The sequence below is a fragment of the Panthera pardus genome, unplaced genomic scaffold (assembly GCF_024362965.1).
Source record: "Panthera pardus isolate Hobbes unplaced genomic scaffold, ASM2436296v1 HiC_scaffold_13, whole genome shotgun sequence".
Classification (NCBI taxonomy): Eukaryota; Metazoa; Chordata; class Mammalia; order Carnivora; family Felidae; genus Panthera; species Panthera pardus.
The window spans coordinates 172,649,600-172,675,578 of NW_026526688.1; the positions used below are offsets into that span (position 1 = coordinate 172,649,600).

At 40.6% G+C, this 25,979-nt stretch overlaps 1 protein-coding gene across 2 annotated transcripts in view; it reads right to left on the reverse strand.

Annotated features, from left to right (window-relative positions):
* Positions 1-9,779: 9,779 nt before the first annotated feature.
* Positions 9,780-25,979, reverse strand: part of KLF3 (KLF transcription factor 3) — a 35,273-nt gene continuing 19,073 nt past the window's right edge. For both annotated transcript variants that reach the window (XM_019414271.2, XM_019414281.2), the window contains exons 3-6: positions 21,801-22,287; positions 20,970-21,120; positions 15,837-15,997; positions 9,780-13,789 (exon numbers count right to left, since the gene is read on the reverse strand). In XM_019414271.2, coding sequence (XP_019269816.1) covers positions 13,608-13,789; positions 15,837-15,997; positions 20,970-21,120; positions 21,801-22,287 — 981 coding nt within the window. In that variant the 3' untranslated portion in view covers positions 9,780-13,607. The remainder of the gene's footprint in view (positions 13,790-15,836; positions 15,998-20,969; positions 21,121-21,800; positions 22,288-25,979) is intronic.

A 25,979-nucleotide genomic window follows, 5' to 3' on the forward strand; every position in this document is an offset into this window, starting at 1 on the left:
GAAATTAATGGAATTCAGATACTAACAAAACTAACACAAAGCACTCCAGAAGATTAATTAACAAAACATATTTAGCTGTTTGAAAAAATTGGGATGATAGACTTCTCTCAAGACTGATCAAGAAAAGGAAAAAGAAAACAGAAATACATAAAATATATAATAAAAAGGAAAATAGCTATAGACATGGAAATTAAAAGAATTAGAATATACTATTATGACTAACTGTTTTCAAACAATATTGACTTTCAAGAACCAGATACATTTCTGAAAAATGTGAAAGTGAAAAATTGGTGGAAGAAAGAAAGAGAACATTTAAATAGAGTAATGATTATTTAAATACCTGATTATTTAATAGTTATTAAAAACAAAGACCTCCACTGTCCAGGATTTGGCTTAGGCAGTTATTCATAGGAATTTTACCAAACTTTCAAGAATTTCTATCTCTTATAAGATATTCCAGAAAATTGAAAAGGAAGGAAAACTGTCCAACTCCACCGAAAGTCTGAATATACAAACAGATAATGTCCAGATCATTGGTAAAAATGGAAGTCTGGCCCACAATATGCAATAATCAGCCCAGGAAACGAATCCATTATTACAGTAACGAGCCCAGGAAGCCAATGTACTATCTGCAAGTCAGATTCGTAGAAAGTCTCCATTTCTAGTGAAGTACTACATGTAGGAAGTACTATCTCTAGTAAATAGTCCAGGAAGTCAAACAATAGCTCCTATAACGATTATTCCCAAATAGCCAAGAGTTGATTAATAATTCCTGATTATTGTCCCTGATTTTTGTCCCTACTTCCAACTTAGGACCAACTGGAAAAAAACCAAATATATCACCCTAACCAATCAGAATACCCTGCTTGTACTTAGCCCTCCTGTGCCTTCCCCATGTCAATAGCCTCTAATCAAGGCATAGCTGAGGCCATTTTTTTAAGCCACCATAAAGCTTTCCCTCTTTTCTACCTGCTTTTGAGTCTCTGCCAAAACCTAAGTGATGGTGGCTAACTCTCTTGCTGTATTAAGCTCTGAATAATAGCCCTTGCTTGTTCTTATCTGGTTGGTCTTCATTTATTCCCACGTGGTTTAGGAAGCTAGTGAAACTGATCAGGCAACTGTAAGTTCGTTTTGTATTGCGGTAGATGTAAAATCCTAAATAAAACATAAGCTACACAAATTTTACATTTTATTAAAACATGCATATTTATATATCCCATTTACAGGCAGGCTTTATAAGAGAAATACAAGACCAGTTTCACGTGAAAAAAATCTATCACTGCAACGTCCCATATTAATGATCTAAAGGAAAAAAACCACAAGAGTGTAAACAGGTGAAGAACATTTGTTAAACTTTTTGCCCAGATAAAAAATCCTGTAACAGAAATCATGCTTAGTGGAGACATTTTGGACACATTTCCATAAAGATCACAATAAGACAAGGAAGACACTAATGCTTAACACAATATTGCGGAATTTGGCCAACACCATAAAACAGGAGGAAAGCATGCGAGGTATGAGGATTGAAGGGGGAGAGTAAATAGTTATTATTGCAGGCATTATAGTTATCCCCATTAAAGAAAACTTGATAGCATCAGCAAGCAAAGTAATAGAACTAATAAGATAGTTCAGCCTGTTTGCCAGATACAAGATCACCTCATAAAACCAATAGTGCTCCTTTCTAGTATAACAGAAATAAAGAGAGATGAGCAGGTCCACTCCAAACATTTGAGAATACAAATGAAAACCACATCACAGATTCAAATATCAAAAATTTTAAAATCAAAGCTATTTAAATTAAGCTATAAAATGGGAGTATATTTGGGGCGCCTGGGTGACTCAGTCGGTTGAACATCCAATTTCGGCTCAGGTCATGATCTCATGTTTCATGGGTTCAAGCCCCGCGTTGGTCTCTGTGCTGACAGCTCAGAGCCTGGAGCCTGCTTCGGAATCTGTGTCTCCCTCTCTCCCTGACCCCTCCCTGGCTCTCTCTCTCTCTCTCTCAAAATAAAAAGAAACATTAAAAAAAAATAAATAAAATGGGAGTACATTTAACAATATCTATCAGCAATCTGTCTATCACTATTTGCTGGTCTCACTACACCACCATCAGAAGGCCAACATTTCTTTCTGTCACTAGGCTAAATGGCACATGGCCAGGTCAGGATCCGTGGAAATACACTCCCAGAGATCTGCATGCAGATGACTTAATGGGGAATGATGCCTATGATATAGAATGAGACTTGCATGAGAGTGAGGGAAACAGGATTCGGGCAGAGGGAGAAGCCGAGAAATTTTATTTTATTTCATTTTTGGAAAAGTTCATGAAATTTTATTAAATTTTTAATAAAACAAAACCATTACAATTCTAGTACTTAATATCCACCCAGTTGCCAATGTAAAAATTTAATATCACGCTTCATGCATGTTAAACCTTACACTGTTTTTCTTTGTCTTTCATTTTTCGGTGATTTAATGATGATGGGTCCAGGAGTGGGGGGTGGAGGACGCACATTTCTTTGGGTTTATCTCAAGACATTTTTTGGGAATTGAGTCAGCCACTTGAATCTGATGGGGTTTTGCTGTGGTGGTTACTGTTTGTGTTTTTTGTCTTTCAACAAACTGGGGCGGCGGGGGGTGGGGTTCAGACATTATTTTTTTCAAATATTTCTTCAGCCCTGCATTTTCTTCTCTCCTTTGGCACTCCAGTGATATGAATGTTAGATCTTTTGTTATTCTCCTTCAGGTCCTCCAAGGTTGTGTTCATTTTTTTCAATCTATTTTCTCTATGTTGTTCAGATAATCTATTATCGATCTATCTTGAAGTCAACTGACCCTTCCGTGATCTCTGCTATTGAGCTCATCCAGTGAGTATTTTTATTTTGGATATTGTATTTTTCATTTTTAAATTTGTATTTGATGCTTTTTTAAAAAAAGATATCTTCTATTTCTTGGCTGAGAATTTCTAGTTTTCATTTGTTTCAAGAATATTCATATTTGTTTTTGGAGATTTTTTATGATCGTTCCTTTAGAATCTTTGTCAGATAATTCCAACATTTTTTGGGCATAAGTATCTGTTGATTTTTTTTTTTTAAATTCTCATGCAAGATGAGATCTTCCTGATTCTTGCTATACCAAGTAATTTTGGATTGTATCTTAGAAATTCTGTGTATTATGTTATGACACTCTGGTTCCTCTTTAAATCTTTTATTTTAGCAGGCAGTCAACACATTTAGATTTAGGACACACATCCTGGCCCACTTTTGTGGGCTGTGGTTTATATGTTCACTTAACTTTTGAACCTTTGCGGTGCCACTCTGTTCTGCCCCACCGCACACTGCTGAGGGGCCAGTCGGTAGCCTGGGTGGTATTCCACATGATAGTCAATTCTCAAAGCTTCTGCTTTGTTGATTATGGTCAATGTAATGCTGGGCTCACTCAGTGATGAGCCTGGGACTTCATACTTAGATTCAAAGCTCTCTTTTTCCTGCTCCCTTCTCTCCATAATCCTCTCCCAACTCTCTAGTTGGAAAAGGGAGAGGATGCTGCCTCTTTGCTGCATAGGGTGGGGTGGGCATTGTCAACAGGGCTCATCCACATGGTCTCCACTGCCACTGCACCACTGCAAAGGGAGCCACTTCTATGCTGACATCCACTTCGTGCAAAGTAAAAGATGGGGATTGGACTCCATCCTATAGACTCTGCAGCATGGTGGGCAATGGAGGATTATTGCGTCTCTTATGGTACTTGCCTGCACTTGACTTTATGGTCATAAAGGCTCCATCCTGTAGATCTGTCCTCTTCTTGGTTCTTTGTTGAAAGGGAGTGGGTTTTCCTTGGGTCTTCTTTTTTTTTTTTCTCTCTCTTTCTGTCTCTACCTGGTAGTGGTTCCAGGTTGTGGGCTGTTCTAGTTTCCAGACCAGGCTCTATGGCAGGAAAACAAACAGAAAACAACCCCAAGGAATTTGCTGCGGTGCTTTCCCTCAAGTCCTAAATTCTGTAGCTAGTCCACCATCTTCTCTTCACCCTTCAGAGTCTACTGAGAGTTGCTTTCTATGCCTTATTTTAGAGTTTTCTGTTGTAATTAGCTGGAGAAATAGAGTGGAATGCATGTATTCATACCTTGACTAGAACCAGAGACCCTTTTCTTACAGCTTCAATTAATTCTATTACATCTTTCAAGGTACTTATTTTAGAGTTTGTTTTGGACAGTTTCACCACATGAATTTCTTGTGTTGTGCCATTTTGCAGGGACAACTGACTCTTGCATCTAGTGCATATTTCCTCGTGTGTTTTGTTAGTTTGGCTTTGTAAATCAACGTAGGGCTTTCTCTGGGTCATGGGTTACGGGTATGTCCTTCCAAAAGTATTTTGTGTTTGCTCATATCCAGGGATTTATACAGGAAGTCTCAGTTTCAGCTACTGTAATTAAAATCATGTGGTGTTCGTGAAAGGATGGACACACAGAATAGGGAAACCCAAAGTCCAGAAATTGATCCATATGTATATGGTTAGATGATTTTTTTGACAAAGGTGCAAAGACGATTTAAGAGAGAAAGACTGGTCTTTTCAAAAGTGGTGCCAGAACAATTGGACATTCATATTTTTACAAACGGACCTTGACTCATACATTATATACAAAAATTAACCCCCAATGAGTCAAATGTAAAACCCCAAACTACAAAACCTCTACAAGAAAAAATAGGAGAACATTTTTGAGACCTTGGGTTAGGCAAAATTTTCTTAGAATGCAAAAAGTGTGATCCATAAGGGAAAAAAAAAACTGATAAATTGAACTTCATCAAAATTAAAAACATCTGCTTTTCAAAGGTACTGTGGAGAGAATGAAAAGACAAATCACAGACTGGAAGAAAATATTAGCAAAATAGCACTGACGTAGAGACTTCTTGCAATTCAATTATAAGAAAACAAACAACCGCCAACCCCCAAATGAGCAAAAAACTTAGACTCTCCATCAATGAAGATATATCGATGTCAAATAAGCACATGAAAATATGTTTATCATAAGCCATGAGGGAAATAAAACTTAAAAGCCCAATGAGATACCGTTCTACCCATTAGGATGGATAAAACGAAACAAAACCCTTGACCTTACCAAGTGCTGGTGAGATTGTAGAGTATGCCTTGCTGGTTGAAATGCAACATGGTACAGTGACTCTGGAAAAGAGCTGACTGGCTGGTTGTAGAGCTCAACATTACCTACCACACAACTTAGCAGTCCTACTCTTAATCATTTGTCCAAGAGAGGTGACGATTTACATTAACTCAAAAATCTTTATGTAAACATTTGTAGCAACTTTATTTATAATTGCCTCAAACTGGAAACAATCCAAACATCCTTCAGCTGGAGAATGTATAAGCATATTGTGATACCTCCATATTAAATAATTAAAAGGAACCAACTACTGATGCACGTAACCACATGGATGAATCTCACATACTGCCAAGCTATAGAAGCCAAACCCAAGAGGCTACAATCCATTCTGAAGGCAAAAGCACAGGGATACAAAATAGACCTGGAGGTGAGGACTGACAGCAAAGGGGCATGAGAGACTATTAGGGAGGGTGGAATTGTTCTATGTTAAAAAAAATAATAACAATTTAAGTATAGTCGGCATGCAGAGTTACACTAGTTTCAGGCGGACAACATAGCGATTTGATAACTCTATGTGTTATGCCATGCTCACTGCAAGTGTAACTACCCTCTATCGCCATACAACACTATTATGATACCATTGACTATATTCCCTATGCTGCACCTTTCATCCCCGTGATCGATTCATTCCATAACTGGAAGCCTGTATCTCCCACTCCCCTTCACCCATTTTGTCCATCCCCCTCTTCCTCTTCCCCTCTGGCAACTACCAGTTTGTTCTCTGTATTTATGTTCAACGTCTCAATTGTGGTGACTGCATGACTGTATGTGTTTGTCAAAACTCATCGGAATGTACACTAAAAATAATAATTTTACTTTCTGTAAATTATACCTCAAATATACTTGGCCACTTAAAAAAAATATTATCAAGCCCCATTTTTGGAAATCAGAAGAATGTCCTCCACCTTTACAACTTGGATAGTTCTGGCTGTGCAGTTACGGAATTAGTAGTGTTTTTCCAGTTCAGGGGCCTGGGATGGTAGGGGAGAATCCAAGAAGACGGCTCCATATAAGCAAACACAAGCATGTGTGGGTGACAGTTTAAGAGAAGGTGCCAAAATGGCCTGGAGGTCACCCAGGCTCTTCCATTGCCTATCTCTTCCATTGCCTTCCATTGCCTATCTTTGTGACCTTGGGCAAGTTACTTGATCTGTCTGTGCCTCAAACTCCATCTTTACAGAGAATGATGATAGTTACATGCCTTACAGTGTTAAGAGGCAGATAAATAATTAATACTCACAAAGTGCTCAGAACAGTGCTGAGCATACAATAAATGCTCAGTTAATGTTAGTTACTATTACCCACTTCCTCCTTCAAAACACCTTCCCTAAGTACCATTTTGTGTCCTGCCCTGAGACTAAACATTGCACACCTTAACTAGACTCATCTTTGGATGATCTGAGATCTAGTGAGGGAAGGTGGCAGACAGGCAAACTGACAATGCAGAGTATTGAATGCTAATAATTGAGGAAAACACAAAGATTATGGGGACACAAAAGGAACTAGGGAGAGAATATCTTCAGAGGTGGGGAGGATTCACCCAAGGAAAGCCCAAAGGGAAGGTAACTTTTGAGTGTCATTTAGAAAGGTAAGTAAGAGTTTGGTGAGTATCTTCCTAAATAGCTTGTGCACCTATCAAGTCAGAATCCGGAGAGTGTTTGAGGGTGCTTTGGGAAAAAAGAACAAGGAAAAGAAAAGTTTAATAATTATAGGTGAGGCTTTAAGGGGAGTAGGGCTGAATTAAGAAACCAGAACCACATGATCAGATTTTTGTTTTGTAAGGATAGTCCTGGTGGCTGGTGTGGAGAGGATGGTCGGAGTGAGATGGTGAGTGAGGGACTCCACTGATAGTCCCAGAGGCCTGGGCTAGGGCAAGGGACCAGCAATGGACATTCAGGAGAGGTTTCAGAGGTGGCTAACTGGATGTGAAGGGGTGAGAAAAGATGTTAGTGCCAGAGCTTGGACCAGAACTCAGATTCACCTAATCTGTCAAGCACTTCTGATGTTGTCTCTGTGTGTGCTGTGGAGGGCATGAGGTGAACAAATCCCACCCCAGCTCATGGGGTTTTCATTCTGGTGGGGAAGGGAGTCTTAGACAAATAATCAGAGTGTAATGAGTGATTTCAGGGAAGGCAGGGTCAAGTTGTATAGCATGAAGGAGAGGCTTGAGGATGATGTGGGAGAAGCTGGTTTGGCTGTTTGGAGGGATTACATGAGCAAAGCCATAGAGGCATGTAGCTGGTAGGGAAGCAGTTGGACTTTGCAGGAGGAGATATGGAGCAGATTGGCAAGCCTTGAAGGTCCTCAAAGGCCTCCCTCTAAATTCTCTAGAGGCTGAGTTCTTAGCCTGCTGGAGTTCCTGAGCATAATGGTTAATTTTATGTCAACTTGACTGGGCTACAGAGTGCCCAGATTAAATATAATTTCTGGGTGTGTCAGTGAGGGTGTTTCTGGATGAGATTAACATTAAAAAAAATGTTTATTTATTTTGAGAGAGAGAGAGAATCCCAGGCATGCTCTGCGCTGTCAGCATAGATCCCAACGTGGGTCTTGATCCCAAGAACCATGAGATCATGACCTGAGCTGAAATCGAGAGTTGGATGCTTGACTAGCCACCCAGATTAACATTTTTGAACCTATGGACTCAGTCAAGTAGACTGTCTTCCCCATGTGGATAGGTATCATTCAATCCACTGAGGGCCTGAATGGAACAAAAAGGTGGAGAAAGAAGGAATTTGCCCTTTTGCTTCTTCCCTGTGTGCTCAAGCTGGGACATTGGTCTTCTTCTGCCCTTGGACTGGGATTTACACCATTGGCTCCCCTGGTTTTGGAAACTTTGGATTAGAATTAATCACACTATTGGTTTTTCCATGTCTCTGGCTTGGGACTTCCTAGCCTTCATAATCATGTGAGCTATTTCCTCAATACATCTCTTCATGTTCTCTTTCTCTGGGGAACCCTGATTGAGTCACTGAGTCTTAAGAAGTGTGAGAGATATGGTCTAGGAACCTGAAGATCCAGCTTCTGTCTTCTATCTTTAACCCGGACCACTCAGGATACCAATAGGGAATGCAAAACCAGCACTCACAGCAATAAACCTGTCTAGATTTAATGAGAACTGCCACTTGCCAAAGTAGTAAATTTAAAAAGAATTCTAATTTATAGCATCCACCACTCTAATTTAGGAGTTACTATGTATACAGAACCATTACCAATGACTATGATTATGATTGGGTCATGTATAGGACCAGGTAACAGGCTGTTTATACATCCTAAAATGAATGGACCCTTGAAGGACAATCCATTGTTTTGTGCATACACACAGGTCACTCTTGTCTCTAACAGTTTAACTTTTACATCTCTATGTAGGTGTTTTTACTATCACCTCAATTTGTCCTTCCCTGAACAGTCACTTCTTTCCTCGTAGGAACCCTAGAATTGATACTTGCCCCCAATAAGTCTCCTAATCTCTTCAACCTGACAGCATTTAAAATATTGGGCAATAAGTATGCATTTGTGTGTGTGTTTGTGTGTGTGAACATGCTTTGCTCACACATTCCTCAAAGAATTTGGTTTCTTTGCATTTGTCACCATTCTGATCACTCACCCAGGCAGAATCCAACTTTCACATGGTATCTCCTTAGAAGGACGGGTCTGCTTTTGAACTCAGCAAATGCCATGTCATTCATACATGAAATATGGTGGGAGGATTATAGTCAATCACCTGGACTAATACAAGCCAGTGTTCCATTGGGATGTAATGGTCATATGTTAGACTTTGTGAGTTTGCAGTCAACTATCTCAGTGTAAAAGCACTGAAGTTTCCTGGAGAAACCTGATAGAGTGCCCCAAAGTTTGGGTTCAGCCTTCCCCTCTCCAAGCTGTGGTGTCGTGTAGTAAATGCCAGCCAGACATCATCTCATGTTATGCTAAGATAAAGTCCAGGCTCAAGGTAGCTGCTGAGAGATCAATAAGCCAGTATCTTAGTTTCAATTACATTTAAGGGGAGGGGGAGAGTAAAGAGGTTATTCCATTTTCCTTTAAACGAGAACTCTAAATCCCCATCAGAAACTATTTGTTGTTCCTGGGATGCTGAGGACATAGCAGTGTCCATGCACATGGCTTACTGAAAGCTTGAAAAATAATCATGTTTACCCAGAATTACTTAATGCTGTTACTGTCTTGCCCCCCAAGCTGTGAATCCTGATCTCGTACTTAAAAATGTAAAGTATTATACATTGTATCTTTTAATACAAGGCACTGAAAACCCTTGTTGGACGAAGGTGGGTGTCATAGACAAAAAAATATTCCAAGAATGCAGCAAGTAAGTTTGTGGATTCGTGGTGGGTTGTCTACCAGTTTATGGTTTGAAGATTCCCTGTTGCAGAAGACTTTCCTACCAGAAAACCAGGGACAAACCTTCAGAGCTAAGCTCACTCATTCAGTTCATCTTCCCATTAGATTGATTTTTCTTTCCCTGCATCAACAATTGCCTATCAAAGAACGATTCACTTTGAACTTTCTAAGTGATGTCTCTTACATGTCACATTGCTAAGTTTTGCTCTTAGGGGTCACTGTATGTATAGTAATCACATGATCTCACTTAATATTCTGATGGTTTTATTAACAAGTATATAATACATATATTGCATACTGTATATAGTATATGAGGACTGTACAGTACAAATTTATGTTCACAGTTTGACATGACAAAATGTCATTACTGAATTCCCATCGGACTACAGAGTAGAAACAGAGAAGGTACATTAAACATTCACATCTTTAGTAAGAAAGATTACCAAAATGTTTCAGTATTTGCAAGTATACTAACGCATGCTAAAAACCTTTACCCATTCAGTCTTATTAGCTTATAAAATATATTACACTTTATTAAAAATTTCTGCATAGTTTATACAAGTATTAAAGTACTGTAAATGTAATAATCCTGCTATAGTTGCAGGTATGGTTTAAGAGATGCTAAGCAGAAAGATTACTTTGACCCTCTAACACTAAGTACATAACAGCAAAAAAAAAAAAAAAAAAAAGTGCTAGTATTTGTAAAACGTAATATTATTGTAGCCCTCGTTTAATGCATGTAAAATGGCTTTGTAAATGTATTATTTAAGTGAATTTGCGATCATTTAGAAACTGTTAACCTTGACCAAGAAGAGAATAAAGACAACTCTGAGCAACTTCATGTATAACAGCAATTCCTTCAAGATGACTGTATATTTTCAAACCAAATTATTTTAAAATCTTAGATCTTTGAGATTGTCTTTAAAACAATCTAATCAGGAATGACGTGCAGATATACAGTATCAGCAATAAAGTCTTTCAAATTCCACATTAGTGCAACACTGATAGTGCAGATGGGTGTTTAATAAAATATACATTTACATCTACAGTTCCCTACAAATCTGTTCCAAGGCTCTTGAAACTTCCACGTATTTAGCACTTCCTTAGTTGAACACAGCTATGCTAACACATTCTCCATACCAGGTGATTTAGAATGTTAATGCCCATTTATGGTGTAGATTCACATTTTAGAACTCTAAAATATGATGGATTCAGCCTTAAACTCTCTGACTTCCCCAAGACGACACTTGGACAATAATCAAAAGAAACTCTAACAGAATTTATACAACACTAACTTCATGTTTACAGATCATTCGCATCAATTTAAAATATTGCAATTAAAACCACCTTTGATAGTAACATGGCACATCATTAAGACCACATGTTGAAGGGCATCTTATCCTGTATTTGAGGTCTTCCACAATAACAGCTAAAAATGTCTAAGAGACTAAATTTCTCAACTATCATAGTAAATACAAATATATATATAAAAAAAGAAAAATTTGGTTAAGAGCCAATTGGTAACTAAAGTATGCAGACCAGCATGGGAACAGAGAATGGCTTCTCTGGGTTGCCTTTTCTTTCAGAGTTAAAATGGATCTGTTAATGAACTGTTACCACAATCTAAGCAAGCTGAATAGTCACGTAATAGTCTTTGCAGGGTCTTGCTTGCTCTTTTGAACAAAATTTAAATATGCCATAACAAACACATCAAATTTCATGAGAACCTACGAAGCTTTCTATTAACTGGACTCTCACACTCAAAGCTAATTATTCAAAGATGATCGACTCTACCCTTTCTTGCCTTTTTTTCCCCTACCTTCTATATGGGTTGGAACACATAATCTGGTTATCTCCATCAAACAAAAAAGTTCCTTGCATTCCAACTTGATTCTTCAGTGTGTTGTACAAGAATCACTTCTAGAAACAAACACTTTGGCATGAATGTGACAAAGCATTTACAGTACAGACAATACCTACTTTCCCAAGAGCCATTTTTATCTTTCAATTCATGTCATAGTTGCAGCAACACGAACAAAAAAAAAAAGCCCAATTAGGATGTTTTAATATTCTAAACAAATTCTGCAGTGCTTACAAAAAAAAAAAAAAAAAGAGAGAATCACAACCAAGTGCCAAGAAGGTAACAAATTACTTTGTGTCTCTCCACATTTCCTTTCAGCTGGTTCAGAGGGCTGATGAGTGGGATCTCTTAGGTGCACAGTCCCTACAACTAACTTTTATTAACATAGCGCCGTCAAAGTAAGCTCCCCACGTGATTTGCAGGCCTCCAGAATCACTCATTCACTGATGTTTTAAAAACAGTTGAACAATGTATTCCTCCCAGTTAAGGTTGTGTTGGATCCTGAGTCGCGCCTGGGCTGAATCTTCAGGATTCCATTCTCTCTTCTCTTCCATCCTTTATCGAGGGGTGAAGGCGCATTTCGTTGTATGCACCCACATTTGACCACCGTCGCCCACTTTCTTCAAATTGAGGACCAATGACATTTCTATGCATGAATTATTTTTATTGGCATTTAGACTATGGTGCTCAAAAGCCAGCTTTTGAAAACAAAAACAAAAACAAAAAACTTCCCCCAAATAATGGCGCTATTTATCTTTAACATAAACACGAGTCATTTTCAGCTTCTTCTGACGGGATACTTGACAATGATTGATTTCCAGCTCCTTAACAGTAAATGCTTGGGAATTTTTGAGCTATTAATACGCGAATCCCTGAACTGTGGTTTTCTTTATTTTTCAGAAATCTGTCCCCCGAATGAAGGTATGTGTGCTTCACAACTAGTTATATTTACAAATAGTGTCACTCGGGTCTTAAATTGAATGAATCTACTACAGCGTTAGCAGATCCTTATTTATGATATGTATCACAAACACAAATGACGGCCACCTTGGCACCTTACAGTTCACACAGAAGAGCTTCTGTATAAAAGCTGTATGATTCATTTGATATGGGAATACAGTTACTGCTCAATGTTTTCCCTGTTTGCAAAAAACCCTGTGAGTAGGTTGGGTAAAAGAAAGGCCATCATCCATACTCTTACCTGAAAGATTTTTCTTACCATTACTGGGCAAATATTTTTGTGTCCCTACTATCAAATGCTTGATGATCCACGTTAAGGACATCAGAGGAATGGAGACAGGTGCACAGACAACCCCATCAGTATCTGGCTCTGCTTCTGCACAGCCAAACACAGAGACGGCCGCTCTGGGAGAGCACTGCACAGCTAACCACACGATGAAACCTCACTGAACGAAAAGCCCCAGCCCAGGAGGAATGGCCGGCTTCCTCCTTTGCCCCCACTGCTTCTCCCCTGACGAATGCCCCTTCGTTCAGGCTCTGTGCCATCCAAGTATAGCATCCAGCCTTTAACTGGCAGACATCACCGACCTAAATCAGCAACTCTGGCTCACCTCCAGGGGTGGAGAGGCCTCCTTACTAGCTGCAGGCACAAAGGAGTATAAGGGACTTAATTTAGATGAAGTGATAAATCCAAGTTGACAAGCAGGATTTGTGAAGGACAATGGACCAGTTGACCGTCCTACCTGAAATCTTGCTGCACTTCTAGTTAATCTGAGGAAAGGGTCCACCCTTCTTGCTGGCGAGCACAAAATACGATCACAGGGCACAGAGGTATGAACGTCCCTGGCAAGGACTAGCAGGCTGGATACTGTATTTCTAATACATTTACTTTGACATTCTTTTGAGAAATACACGGAGGAACCGACAATTGGTTATTTTAAGTTTACATGTTCCCTTGTTCTCATTACATTAAACGTATCTGTAAGAAGGGTTTGCTTAGCATCCCCGGAAAAAAAAAAAAAAAAAAAAAAAAGTGTTCACATTCTTTAGGTCTGACCCGTGGTAAGGAGAGGAGGATTAGAGAATATCTACTACTGACCATATGGAAGCTTGAATGATATAAATTCAGAGATTCAGGCCAGCTGAATCAAAATTAAAACGTACATGTAAAAAATGAGTTAGATAATGGGAAGGAGGACAGAGAGAGAGAGCCGGGAGAACGGGGAGCCACGATGAGGCAGGGGACGGAGGCATTCAAACTAGCATGTGGCGTTTCCTATGTAGGGCAAGGTGGTCAGAACGGGAGAAGCTTCGGTCACAGTCTGGGCACTGGAAAGGTTTGATTCCAGTGTGTTTTCGGAAATGTCTTGTTAGTTCATCAGACCGAGCAAACTTCCATGTGCATCCTTCCCAAGTACATTTGTAGGGTTTTTCTCCTGCAAAAAGGAAAAACGAAAAGAGCTTATTTTTTCTGAGGGCAAAAGGCTATTAATTAGTAAAAATTGTGAATCTAAGATTTTTGAGCTAAAACTCTTGGCAAATAGTATCTCCAAGGTAAGTTCATCTAAAAAAAAAAAAAAAAAGAAGTGGGCAGCGGAGAAGGATGCTTTAAGAGTTCTTAAAGCATAAAGCCACTGAAATCCATTCTGAGGAGCTAGCAAATAATTTTGGTTTTGCCCTCAAAGGTAGGGATGAGTACCTTAGGAAACAGCTGGTGATCTGTATTTGTTTATCTCCAAGTCTTAAAGCTACTGAGGTGCTTAGTTATATGTGGTGCTAGCATTTGTGGGATTTTTCTTACTATTTCAACAGTTTCCTAAAAATGAGAAGCCTCTATCAACCAAAAAATCTGGCAGCGATTTCAACATCTTCTCTTTTGTTTCATCGACTGCAATTATGCCTAAGTATAATGCTCTAATTCAGACATACTAAAAACACAGTAATTCCTTCCTGCCCTGTCAGAAGCCCGGTTTCTCCAGCCCTGTCCTGTGGGATAATGGTAACAGGCAGCTGAGGAACAGGAGACCCTTGGGCGAAATCTTAGGGAGAGCCAGTATGAAGGCTCTTATAAATGAAAAGTATTGTTCGTGGCAATCTTACATGTTAATGGGCAAATGGGCATCACAAATTAATTCCCATTTACTATCACTTGTTCTCTAGACATTTTAAGGATTGACATCCCTTGGTATTTCAATGAGATATTCAGAACTGTATTGTCTGCTTTGCTTCACTGAATATAAACGCTGAGGTATGTTTCCTGCATCTAAATTCTTACTCAAATATCCAATGTCTTTTTAATATTAGGTTGGAAATTTGTAATGTCTACCTGTAGGGTCCCATTAATGCCCTGGGGATGCTTTTACTAGTTTTCTTGGCATTGCTGATTGGATGTTTCTCTGAACACAAGGCTATCGCCCTCAGTTCCCTCTGTAATTATACCACGACAAAGCCCAAGAACTCAGTGGTACACAAGCCGACTTCCCCTCTGCTTTCTCTCTCCCGGGGAGTCACTGAAAACTTTACTTCCACACCGCCACCACTTTCCTTCTCTTTTCTCTTCCAAATCCCAAATTCTCCCTTTTTGTAAACATTCCCAATACAAATGACTCACAGAAGGCTCAAAAACAAACAAACTACATGCTGAGTTAAGGAAACGTACACGGGGGACCACTGCTGTTATACTAGAATTTCACACTGAAGGGTTTGAGGTTAGGTCAGATGAGGCCTATTATAAACATTAAGGACCAATACTGACTGCAATTAATCAGGCGGTGTAAATCGTTTGTGTATGGGTTCCTTAAGATGTTTTGCTTACAAAATGTTCAAGAGCAAAAGCAACAGTTTTATGTTTTCTTCACCCATATGATGAGTTTTTGTAAGATCCGGCTGCATGGTCTATAGTCAATACTGGACAGAATAAAAAAGACCCTAGAACAAATACGCAGGCAACAGCACAGAAGTTCCCTCAGTTTTAGGAAGACACAAATCACCCAAATATCTTTACTTTTCTTTCTTTCAACAAGTCTTCCATTTGAATTCCATTTCTGTAAACTGCTACCTTTGTTTGTTCTGCATAAAAAACTGGGTTTTGCCATTGTGAATCCGATGATGGGCAACACTGATTAAATGATGGCCCATATGAAGGCCACATCCTTGGTGAGACAGGCCCATGGTTAAGAGTCCTTTTCTCTCTGCTCCAGCAGCCTTTCCATCCCTCTCTCTGTCCCTTAAACGCAGAGTACAGAACTCCACTGTTACAGAATTAACCTTTAATCTACTGTAACTTATTACAAAAATAAACCCTTCATCACAAGGCTCATTTTTCACGATGAGCAGAGACATCTGTAGACGACTCTGCTAACTTTCAAGACGCCTGGAACAATTTCAGTATAATAACCTCTGAGAGCTAGAACGTTTGTTCTTGACGTTCCATTTTAGTATTTCTTAAGAAGCAAGATGGAGTGAGTCTTATATTCCCGATACCTGTGTGTGTTCTTCTGTGCGCTTTCAAGTGGGAGCTTTTAGTATACACCTTGTTGCATCCGTCATAGTCACACCTGTGTATCCTCCGCTTCCTCTGGGTGTCCGGAGATTCCACAGGTAAAGGTCTCTTCCCCGGTTGCACTATGACTGAAGGGTGATTCCTATGAAAGCCAATGTTAAACGTAAAACATTGAGTGAAAGGCTCTTCCTTTTCTTCCGTCTACCAAAGGCATTAACGACACTAGGCAAAAACAAACAAACAAAAAAACCCAACGAAATAAATAAAAGGAAATTAGCGGATCAACCCAAGAAGCACTGCTATATTCATTCAACAAACATTGAGTGAGCACCTACCATGAGCCAGGCACTGTGCTTGGCACCCGGACACAAAGATGAATAAAAACAGGGTTCCTGCCCTCGAGGAGCTCACACTCTAGGGGGAGACAGACATGTAGATAAGTAATGACAGTAAGAAGGGTTAGGTGCTATGCTAGAGGGAGATGGAGGAGCTAGGAGAGTCTCTTTCCCTCAGTAAAAAGTTGCCTATTTATAGTAGCTTGTGGCACTAAGCGATGCTCAGCACTGCGAATGTCTTTTCGCAGGCTGTCCTGATTTTCATCACTGTCCTTTAGGGAAAAATGAAAAAGGTCGAATTCCCAAATCTCAGGCAATGCCTACTGTATCCACATTTTATCCTTTACCTAATTGGCATTTCGCTTCTCTCAAAGATGACCAATTCACATTTGAGTTTCAAATTCTGGCCCTTCAAAAAAAAAAAAAAAAAAAAAACAGAAAAAGAAAATAATAATGATAATAACAGCACTGCTGTTTTCGCCACCTCAAACCTTTACTGGTACTGTTATTCCTGCTTGAGGGAGAATTTGGGTGCAGCGCTAGCAGTCAGGCAAGGAAGTGTCTCAGTCCTGACAATGGCTCCCAAGTGCAGCCCTGGGCTCTCACGGGACCTGGCGTCTCCCTGCCTTCCTGCGGCCGCTCACCCAGACCCACTCCTGCGTCGGCTCACCTTTCCAGGGTGGGTTTGAAATCAAATCATGTCCAACACCATTGCTCTAAACTTTCTCTTTTTCTCAAGGAATCTGGTGGAGAGAAGAGGCAGATGGGGAAGAGCTGGGGAAAGTCTGTAAAGCTTTCTCAGGCTTCCTCTGCTGATTAATGTCAGTAATTAAAAAATTCTAATCTATTCATTTGCCTTCCTAACGACTAATTACTTGATACATTACAAGCTGATGGAACTGGCCTCCAACAGTAATGAAAGACTCGTCTTATAAATTTGAATCCATAGTTCTTAAAATGTTCCAAATAACCCATGAATTTTCTGTACAAGCGTGGACGAGGAGAGAGGGAATCTGATGAGCGTAAATGCTCAAGCTTGTGAGATTCAAAAAGGATGATAAAATTTTGCCATAAAAATCAAAAGGGAGCTCCTGAAATGAAACTTGCTTTTATCTTGGTAAAAATCTGAATACATGTTCCTTATCAGTAACTTTTCCAGGCATGCTAAGAAGTAAGTGGAAAAAGAATAAAAGGGGCATTGATTTTAAGTGATTTTACTTATTCCTCACATCTATTAGTAGCAAAGAAAACTGTCAGTTTTGAGTATCACTTTACCTTCCTACCTTGATGTTTAGTGGGAGCAATACAGAAGGATAAAATAGCCAAGTTCAGATACATGGAAAAGTGAACATGAACTAGTGGGGGAGGGCAGGGGGACAAGGACTTCAATTATATAGATGTACAAACAGAGAAAATAGAGAAGTGACAGGTCTATGGACACGTTGCGTTTATAAAGCTAAATTATTAATTTAAAATCCTTCAATAAAAAGAAGAGTTGTCAGTTTATTTTATTTCTAACTTTCAACCTTAATGCCGTTGATTGAAACGTTTCGTCTTCATTAAGAAAACTTCAGGAAATAAAATGCTGGGGGAAAAGGCTGAATGGTTGGTTAATTTGTATCTCCTATGCCTCTGGGATACTGAGGGAGTATCCCAGGTGACTTTGGAAGTCTCTCCCAATTATTAGATTTTATGGGTTGGGAATGTGTCTAACAGTTTCTGTGCACTGGTTTTGTCTGCCTTTTCCAGCTCATTTTGCATACAAAGGTACATTACAAGGCTGTGTGCTCCAACATCAAATCCCAGCTCTGTCACTGCGAGTCCCTGTGACCCCGGGCAAGGTATTCTCCCTGTGCCTCTCTGTAGAATGGGGACGATGATAATAACGTGATCCTAGAAAGTTGTGGGTAATGTATACAACACTCTGCAGGATAACGTCTGTTCCAGATGTAAATCTACTAAATATTATGGTTAATTACTGTTACTATTTTGAGGTTCAGAAACCCAATTGCAAACTTTGCCCCTACGGCTGTTGAATCTCGTGAAGAGTTCTTTTGGGATGTCCCAACACCAAAAAGTGAAATCTCTGCTCAAGCCGACATCTACCTTGAAAGGTGGCATCATTCACGCCCCATTTCTAAAGAGCCAGATACTGGTGCAGGCAGGGGCTGGAGGGCAGGGTCTATAGAACTCACTCTTTCTGTACTCCCCACTTTTAAAGACGCTGTTTGGGATCATTACAACCAAGAAATAAGAACAGCTATTACGTATCAGATACCTGGTCATTGTTTTGAGTTAAGCCGACCCCCTCTTAAATTTGCTAGAAGTCACACACAATTACATGGGGGAAATCTGACCCTCAAGCTCTTCACTCTAAATACACTTCACATATGTAAAGATACAAAAAAAAAAAAAAAAAAAAAAGGAAGCTGATAGCCATTTGAGTGCCTTTAAAAATAATTCTAAAGCTGTAACTCTATGTCCAAGCAAATGGGTTTCCAAACTGCACTTTGTATTCCACCTTTGGCAAGGAAGGGTTTCAGAAGGCAAATATTATCGGGCCTGCCTCATTGCAATGGGACTAGGCACTTGGTTTCAATCGATTCTTTCCTGGCTAGCTGGTTTCCTATGTGGGCTGCTACTGGGCACACTCCAAGACATTACTTAATCACATCTGTGAGAGAACTGCTTAAAGACTACACGTCCCAGTTGTGGCTAATCTGTTGAATTTCTTGAGGAGCAAAATGCATTCTTGGGTCAGCATTAACATAAGCATATTACTCATTAATCATTAAAAGCCACTGAGCTTGAGATCGTCAAAAGAATCTTAACTTAAAATGAGAAAAAATATTTTCTTTCAGTAGCAGAATATAGCCTTCAAGTATTTTTCTTCTGTAATGTTTTACAATGTAATTCATAATAACCTCGACTTTGGAATAACCCTTCTTCAGTCAATGGATTCCTCTCTCTTGGGCACGTGGCTTTATTTAGTTTTACAGCATCTTTTTCATCACCTGTGCAGGAACAATGACACGTGCAAGTCATGTTGCCAGTTAACTTGCCAGAGACACCTGGCATCATTAAAAAAAAAAAAAAAGGAGGTAACTCAGTCTAGAAGATGTGTCTATTTTGGCTAGTCCTTCTGTGTTCCCTTTCACCTGAGAGCAGGAGTGGGATGCACTGGTTAGATATGGACAACGTGGCAGGAAGAGCAGTCATCTGGTGACAGGAGGTCAAACCCAGGCCCCCCTGCTGTTCACAGTATGATTATAAGGCGAGTTATCTCATGTCTTGGCTCATCAGTTCTCCATTTGCTCTGACTCCCACATGCTTGTTATGGGGGAAATGAAATAACTCCTTTGAAAACATCTGGGAAAGTTTCATGGGGGGCGGGGGCATTATGCAATTGTGAAAGGTAATAACGTACAAGTCCATCAGACACACTCTCTCCCTGCTGATGTGGCTGGTCATAGGATTCCATTCTCTTCTTTGCCTACCAGGGAGTAAAGGCCAACTACCTCCTCCCCCCAAATAACTACGATTTGGTACAATGGGCAATTAACGTGACCTACTACAAAGGCACCTACTTGGGTTGACTGTGGATAGAACTAGAATATGTTTTAAGTTCCAGAAAATAGCTGTTCGAAAGCCAGAGAATTCACATTCTGTTGCAGAATTAACTGTGTAAGGGAGAGGGGAAAAGATGACGTAGAAAGGTGGGCAGAACATTGTTTCAAGTTGGAAAAAAGTGATATGGGAGAAAGAAGATGGAAGGGTCCCGGAGGAAACAATAACTGTTGCCTTTGTACTAGGAAGCTGGTCATTAAATCCAACCTTGAAAGAGCCATAACACAAGACAATTACAAGAAAAATAATTATAATCAATAATGCAAATAAAGAGGAAACAAGGCAAGATTAAGTGACAAGCCCAAGGTCATACATATGGTGGAGAGCAGAGCTGGGATCCAAGATGTCCAATCCGAAGGCCACCTTCTTAGCTACTACAAACACAGCCTCCAGTGTAATCACTGGTAGAAGGCAAGGATATCTATTGTTGCAAATCCCATCAATGATGCTATTTAACTTGTGTATGACGCCACCACATTAGAGCGAGTTAGACCTAACACAAACTACAGTTCAGTGCTTGGATGTAGACTGATACAGAAACCTTCCTACTGGACGGCAGTTCTGAAGCAGACTGAACATTCCAAGGGCAGATGTGATTTTCAAACACCAGAGATAGTGGGTGGGTTACTCCAATGCTTAACTTCTCTGAGCTACATGGGCAACTTCCTGTTGCCACCACTATTCCCAGGCCTTTTTTGGAGTGACTCCTTTGGGCTTGTGATGCCCCTTCGTAGAAACAGTATTAGAAGTGACAATTGGAAGGACGATGTATGTCCTGTAAAGTTTTCATGATCCAACCTTAAGTAGACTATCTGGAATACCAAATTCAATCCATATGGGGATTAAGATTATGGGAAACCTATGTACAGTCTGGAAGGATTTAAAAAAAAAAGAATAAAAATGATTTACATGACAAGGTGGCAAAATCACGAGTGACCGATTTACTGCAAACTTGACGTAAATGTTATAAGACAGTCCATATAGTGGGACACATTGTCTTTGGAGATTTTCCCGTTTTCCCAGTGGCTGCCCCCTACTGTGAGGTGTCCCTGGCAATCCACACCACACCCTGAGTTGGAAGCCTGCACTTCCATTCCAGGTCCCAAGATGCACGCTGCTACGCCAATGTCGGGTAGACCTGAACATACTTACTCTTGCAACAGTGCTTGCGGGGGGGACACTGAGTTCATTAAAGGGGGTGACATTTCTTCAGGATAATAATCTGTCCTCTGTGGTTCAATCCCAGGTTCTATTTTAATTTTTTTCTGTAATATAGGCTTCTCATAGGATTCAATTACAGGTACTAAAAAATAAAAATAGAAAAGTCACTCCATGTACAATTTACCAATTTCAGCTTTTAAAAGTTTAGTGCACAGCTTCTACCTACAACGCTGATGTGTGGAGTATCTGTTTGCCTTTAGCAAAATTATGGCAGAAACAAATCTGCGGGGTGTGTTTCCCCTGACAACCACTCTGGCAGCAAGTGGCATGCATACAGGAAGCTGGACTTTGAGCACATCAGCCCCCAAATGGTTCTTCCTTAGGAATTTGCGTTATCACCTTTTAACCCCATAGTCTTCTGCCTCCAAACAGCCAGTAAACGAGGCGGCTTTTAGTAACCTTTAGTTATCACCATGAACAAAGGCATTTATTAAATTAATGTCTTTTTTGGTTGGCATTCAATGAAGCAAAATATAAAGTCGGGATCTTTAGTATCTCAAAGTTGACAATTACGCGGTAAAAGTAACCATTTCATGGCATTCATTAAACAGCCTGATTCTTGGGAGCTCTTCCAGTATCAACACTTGCCCCCCCTCCCCCAACAAAAGGAAACGCCTCAGGCGGGCAGGCTCTAAGGGGAATGGCTCCTTGAAGAGTACAGGGGTGCTGTCGCTGCCTCCTCTGTGGCCCCGCGGAGCCAGCCGGTGGGCGCAGACCCCGATGCTAGGCAGGAGCCGCAGAGCTGTCCCCAGTGGCGGTTACCTTGCATGCTGCTATTTGAGTTTTCCATCTCCTCCGACAAAGAGACCATGAGCGGCTGCTGGAGGTGGCTGGTGTACATGAAGGGGACCGGCTGCACCACGACGGGCTGGATGACGGGCAGGATCCCGGGGCTGCGGATGCCGTGCCGGGACAGGGCGGCGGCCATCACCGGGGGCATGGACAGCGGCACGCCGAAGGGCTGCACGCCCGGGGGAGGCGGCGAGTACTTCTTCATCGGTGGGCTGGAAGAAGGCATGCTCAGGCCAGGCGAGGCTCTCCGGTGCGAGGGCTGGAACTTCAGTGAGGAAGGAGAATTCCCCGCAGAGGGCGGCGAACTCCGCTTGTTCACGGTCAGGTCCACTGGCTCCATCTGCATCCCGTGAGACAGGGCCTCCGGGGTCTGGAAGAACTTATCAGGTAACGGCGTGGAGTAGATGACTCCGTACTTGTTGGGCTTCATTGACTCCATGTAATTAGATGGGTATGACTATTGGGAAGGAGAAACAGAAACGTACAAGCAGTGACACAGGTGCATTCGCCTGAAACATGAACTAAGACAAAAATGTGCAAGAAGGTGCTCTCAGTTACATGGACCTCCAAAAGTGGTTTACATTTAGATACCGACCCTTGAAAACGCTAGGAGGGGGCTGGTCTAGTAAACTTTAAGGTTAATGGGATAACCGTGAAAAACCTCACATTTAATTCTAAGATGTTTCCCATGTCAAATGTTAAGGTTGAGGTTGACACCCGGCAAAATTCTGAAACAGGTTATAAACAGAAGACTCGTGGGCCTTTATCGGGAGAAGTTCCGTGTTGGGGTTCACCAACAACCAGCCAAGCCAATGAACCTCGTTGCTTTGCTGATGGGGCTTCTGGGTCGGCAGGAAATGCTCTCCATCCTTCACCTCAGCAGGGCATTTACAGTCTCACGACACACTTGTGTATAATATGGAGAAACAGCTGCACAGTAGTACCTTTGGGGGCGGGGGGCTTTAGCTGGTGACCGACCATGACTAGAGTGACCACAGTCCTGGTTTTCCCGGGATGGTCTGTGGTCTGGTTTTAGCAGTAATAGCCCTACATCCCAGGAGACACTGCAGTCCCAGGCAGTCATCCTCCCCACCTATATTTTGAAGGTCACCCACCACAGCGTAATCATATCCATGGCCCCAACGCATTCAATGGTCTTATTCCAACAGTTTGAATGAAGCTGAAGGTGACTTGATTTCCAAATTTGTGCGTGACACAGAACTATAAGAAACAGCTAATATGACACAAACAAGGTCCCGTGATGCTTGAAGTGACTTTGACTTGCACACAAACCAAGGCCCAGTGTCTGCACTTCTATACCTTCCTACCACCTCATCAAAAGAGGATGATCAATGGTCTGTTTCCTCCAAAAAACTAAGGTCTGTCTTACAACTGACCTAATTTATCTTTAAATACCTTTCTCTCTTATGGATTCAGAATAATGGAATATTACCAACTTTAAATACAAATCAATCTTAATCATTGCATACTATGGGTGTGGTCCTTGGCCAGGGAATTCACTAGAGTTACTTTAAAAAAAAATGTTTTTTAAAGTTTATCTATTGATATTTTGAGAGAGAGAGAGAGAGAGAGAGAGAGAGCGCACCAGCTGGGGAGGGACAGAGAGAGAGAGGATCCCAAGCAGGCTCCCCACCATCAGTGCAGAGCCTGACACAGAGCTCAGTCTCATGAACCATGAGATCACTGCCTGAGCTGAGATCAAGAGTCAGACACTTAAGCGACCGAACCACCCAGGCACCCCTACTAGAATTACTTCTATTCCTTAACTAAACTTGAAAAAAAGTCTTTGTTGTCGGATGCTTTTTAAACTCAATATAAGCTATTTCCTTTACTCGTGAGTATTTTAGGGAAGCTGATATTTTTAGTGATAACATGTCAAGTCCATCTGCAGAAAACTACTTGTATTTGAATATTGTATAGTGAAAGTGATCAGCAACATGCTATGCCTCTCTTCCAGCTCTAAAAGCCTATGCATTCCAGATTCTGAGGCAGTACCAGCTCATGATGCAACCAAGAAAACCCACCAATGGAGCTTAAATGCATGATAAATTTCTGGGCTACCCCAGTCCCCCAGTGGCCACTATTGTGAGTTATAAATAATTGTGGGTCAGCAGTGGTGTTTTGTTTTTTTTTTTTTTTTTTTAACTGGGATTACTACCGAGATCACATCCTTTCCTTTCTGGGACTCCACAAGTGAAATCTCCACCTGGCTATGCATCAGAATCCCCAGAGCTGCTTCTAAAACTCCCTTCTCCTGGGCAGCATGGGACCTGGCAGTATTTATCTTTATCTGCTTTTGAAGTCAGTTTCTCATCGTTAAGATTATGTGTTTTGTTCTTCTGTCCCTTCTTTATCCCTGCCAACGCAATCTCTATAATCTCGTAGAGCAGTGATTCTTGCAGTATGGTGCACGTCTCTCTGGGGGTACCGAAGATACTTCGAGAATACACAAAAAATACACAGTGCTTTAAAATGGTTACGTGTTTATTTAAATGAGCAAGAAAAAAAAACTTTTTTTTACAGTAGCGATATAAACTTCCTTTTCAGAAAAAGTTTATTACGTTAAAAAAGCAATTCTACAAAAAAGAGGGCAAGAAAAATTACTAAATATTAAAAGTGCAGGTGCCATGAGGATATGGCAAAACTTGTCAAGGTGACATTGAACACCCGTATCCTAGGAGGTCGTGAGGTTAAAATTAAAATTGGATTCAATGAGATAAGGAGCTTAACACACACTGTGGTGCTCGAAGTCCCTTCTCTTTCTAGACAAGGAGTTGCACTATAATGCATCTGAACTTCCCAATCAGGGCTTCTCAAACTTTACTGTGCACGAAGTCACCAGACGATCTTGTTAAAATGCAGATTCTGAATTTCTGGGGAGTGGCCCTAGGTGCATAGACCCCTTTTGAACAGCACGGCTGTAAATGATAAAGAGATACAGAATAAAACCACTAATTTCTAGTATGAAAATTTGGTAAATCATTCAAATACAATTTAAAAGGGGAAAGAATTTTCACTGATAATACTGCTTAAAAACAAGGATGTGGAAGGATATACAATCAGGAAATGCAAAATATGTAAGTGGTTGTCTTTAAACGTTTATTTATTTTTGAGACAGAGAGAGACAGAGCATGAACGGGGGAGGGTCACAGAGAGAGGGAGACACAGAATCTGAAACAGGCTCCAGGCTCTGAGCTGTCAGCACAGAGCCCGACGCGGGGCTTGAACTCACGGACTGCGAGATCATGACCTGAGCCGAAGTCAGATGCTTAACCGACCAAGCCACCCAGGCACCCCTAAGTGGTTGTCTTTAAAGACAGCTTTGAGTTAGGTATCAAGAATCAAAAGGGGAAAGGATCAAAAGGGTTCTTTAGAACCAGGCACACATAAGTCCACCAAAGGTGAGAGACCCAAACATGCAGCCATAATAATATTAAATACATTTACATTTAAATATTAAAATAAAGAACGTTAAGAGGCACAGATTCACTAACAGAAAAAAAAGAAAAGAAAAGAAAACAAATTCTAGTATGTACAATAAGGGTTTGAAGACATAATTAAATACAGGGGGAAACGATTTCTTCTGTTTCTCAAGGTTAACATGCCTTCTATAAATCTCAAAAGGGCAAAAGTTCTGGTGCTAGAAACAAAAATTTAGGAAGTGGAAAGCATTTTCCCAATTGTTTCTACTCACCAAAATGTAGCTGCTCCCATATTTTCAGCCCTATTCTTCAAAGACCTCCCTATGACCTAGATTTTAATGCCAAGTTATTGGCAGTTAAATAGAAAGCAAAATGAGGACACACTTTTATTGCTGTCATTGCTGGGTTTTTTCTAACTGTGAGGTGAGTTTAAGGAAAGTAGGAATTTAGAACCTGGGAGATTTGCAAATTTAATAATATTCTCAGGTTTCTCAAGCCATAAAAAAAAAAGAGAAAGCCATACATAAAGCCCAGTTTTAGAAACATTATGCACATTTCTGCTGAGTATGCTCTCCAGTGAATGCCCCCCCACTCCGTCCCCCATTCCGATGTGATGGGCGGTGTTTGCAAGGCTATGGGGCCAAAAGGATGGGGGTACACATTTGGATACACAACAGAGTACACAATTAACTCTCTCCAGTCTGAC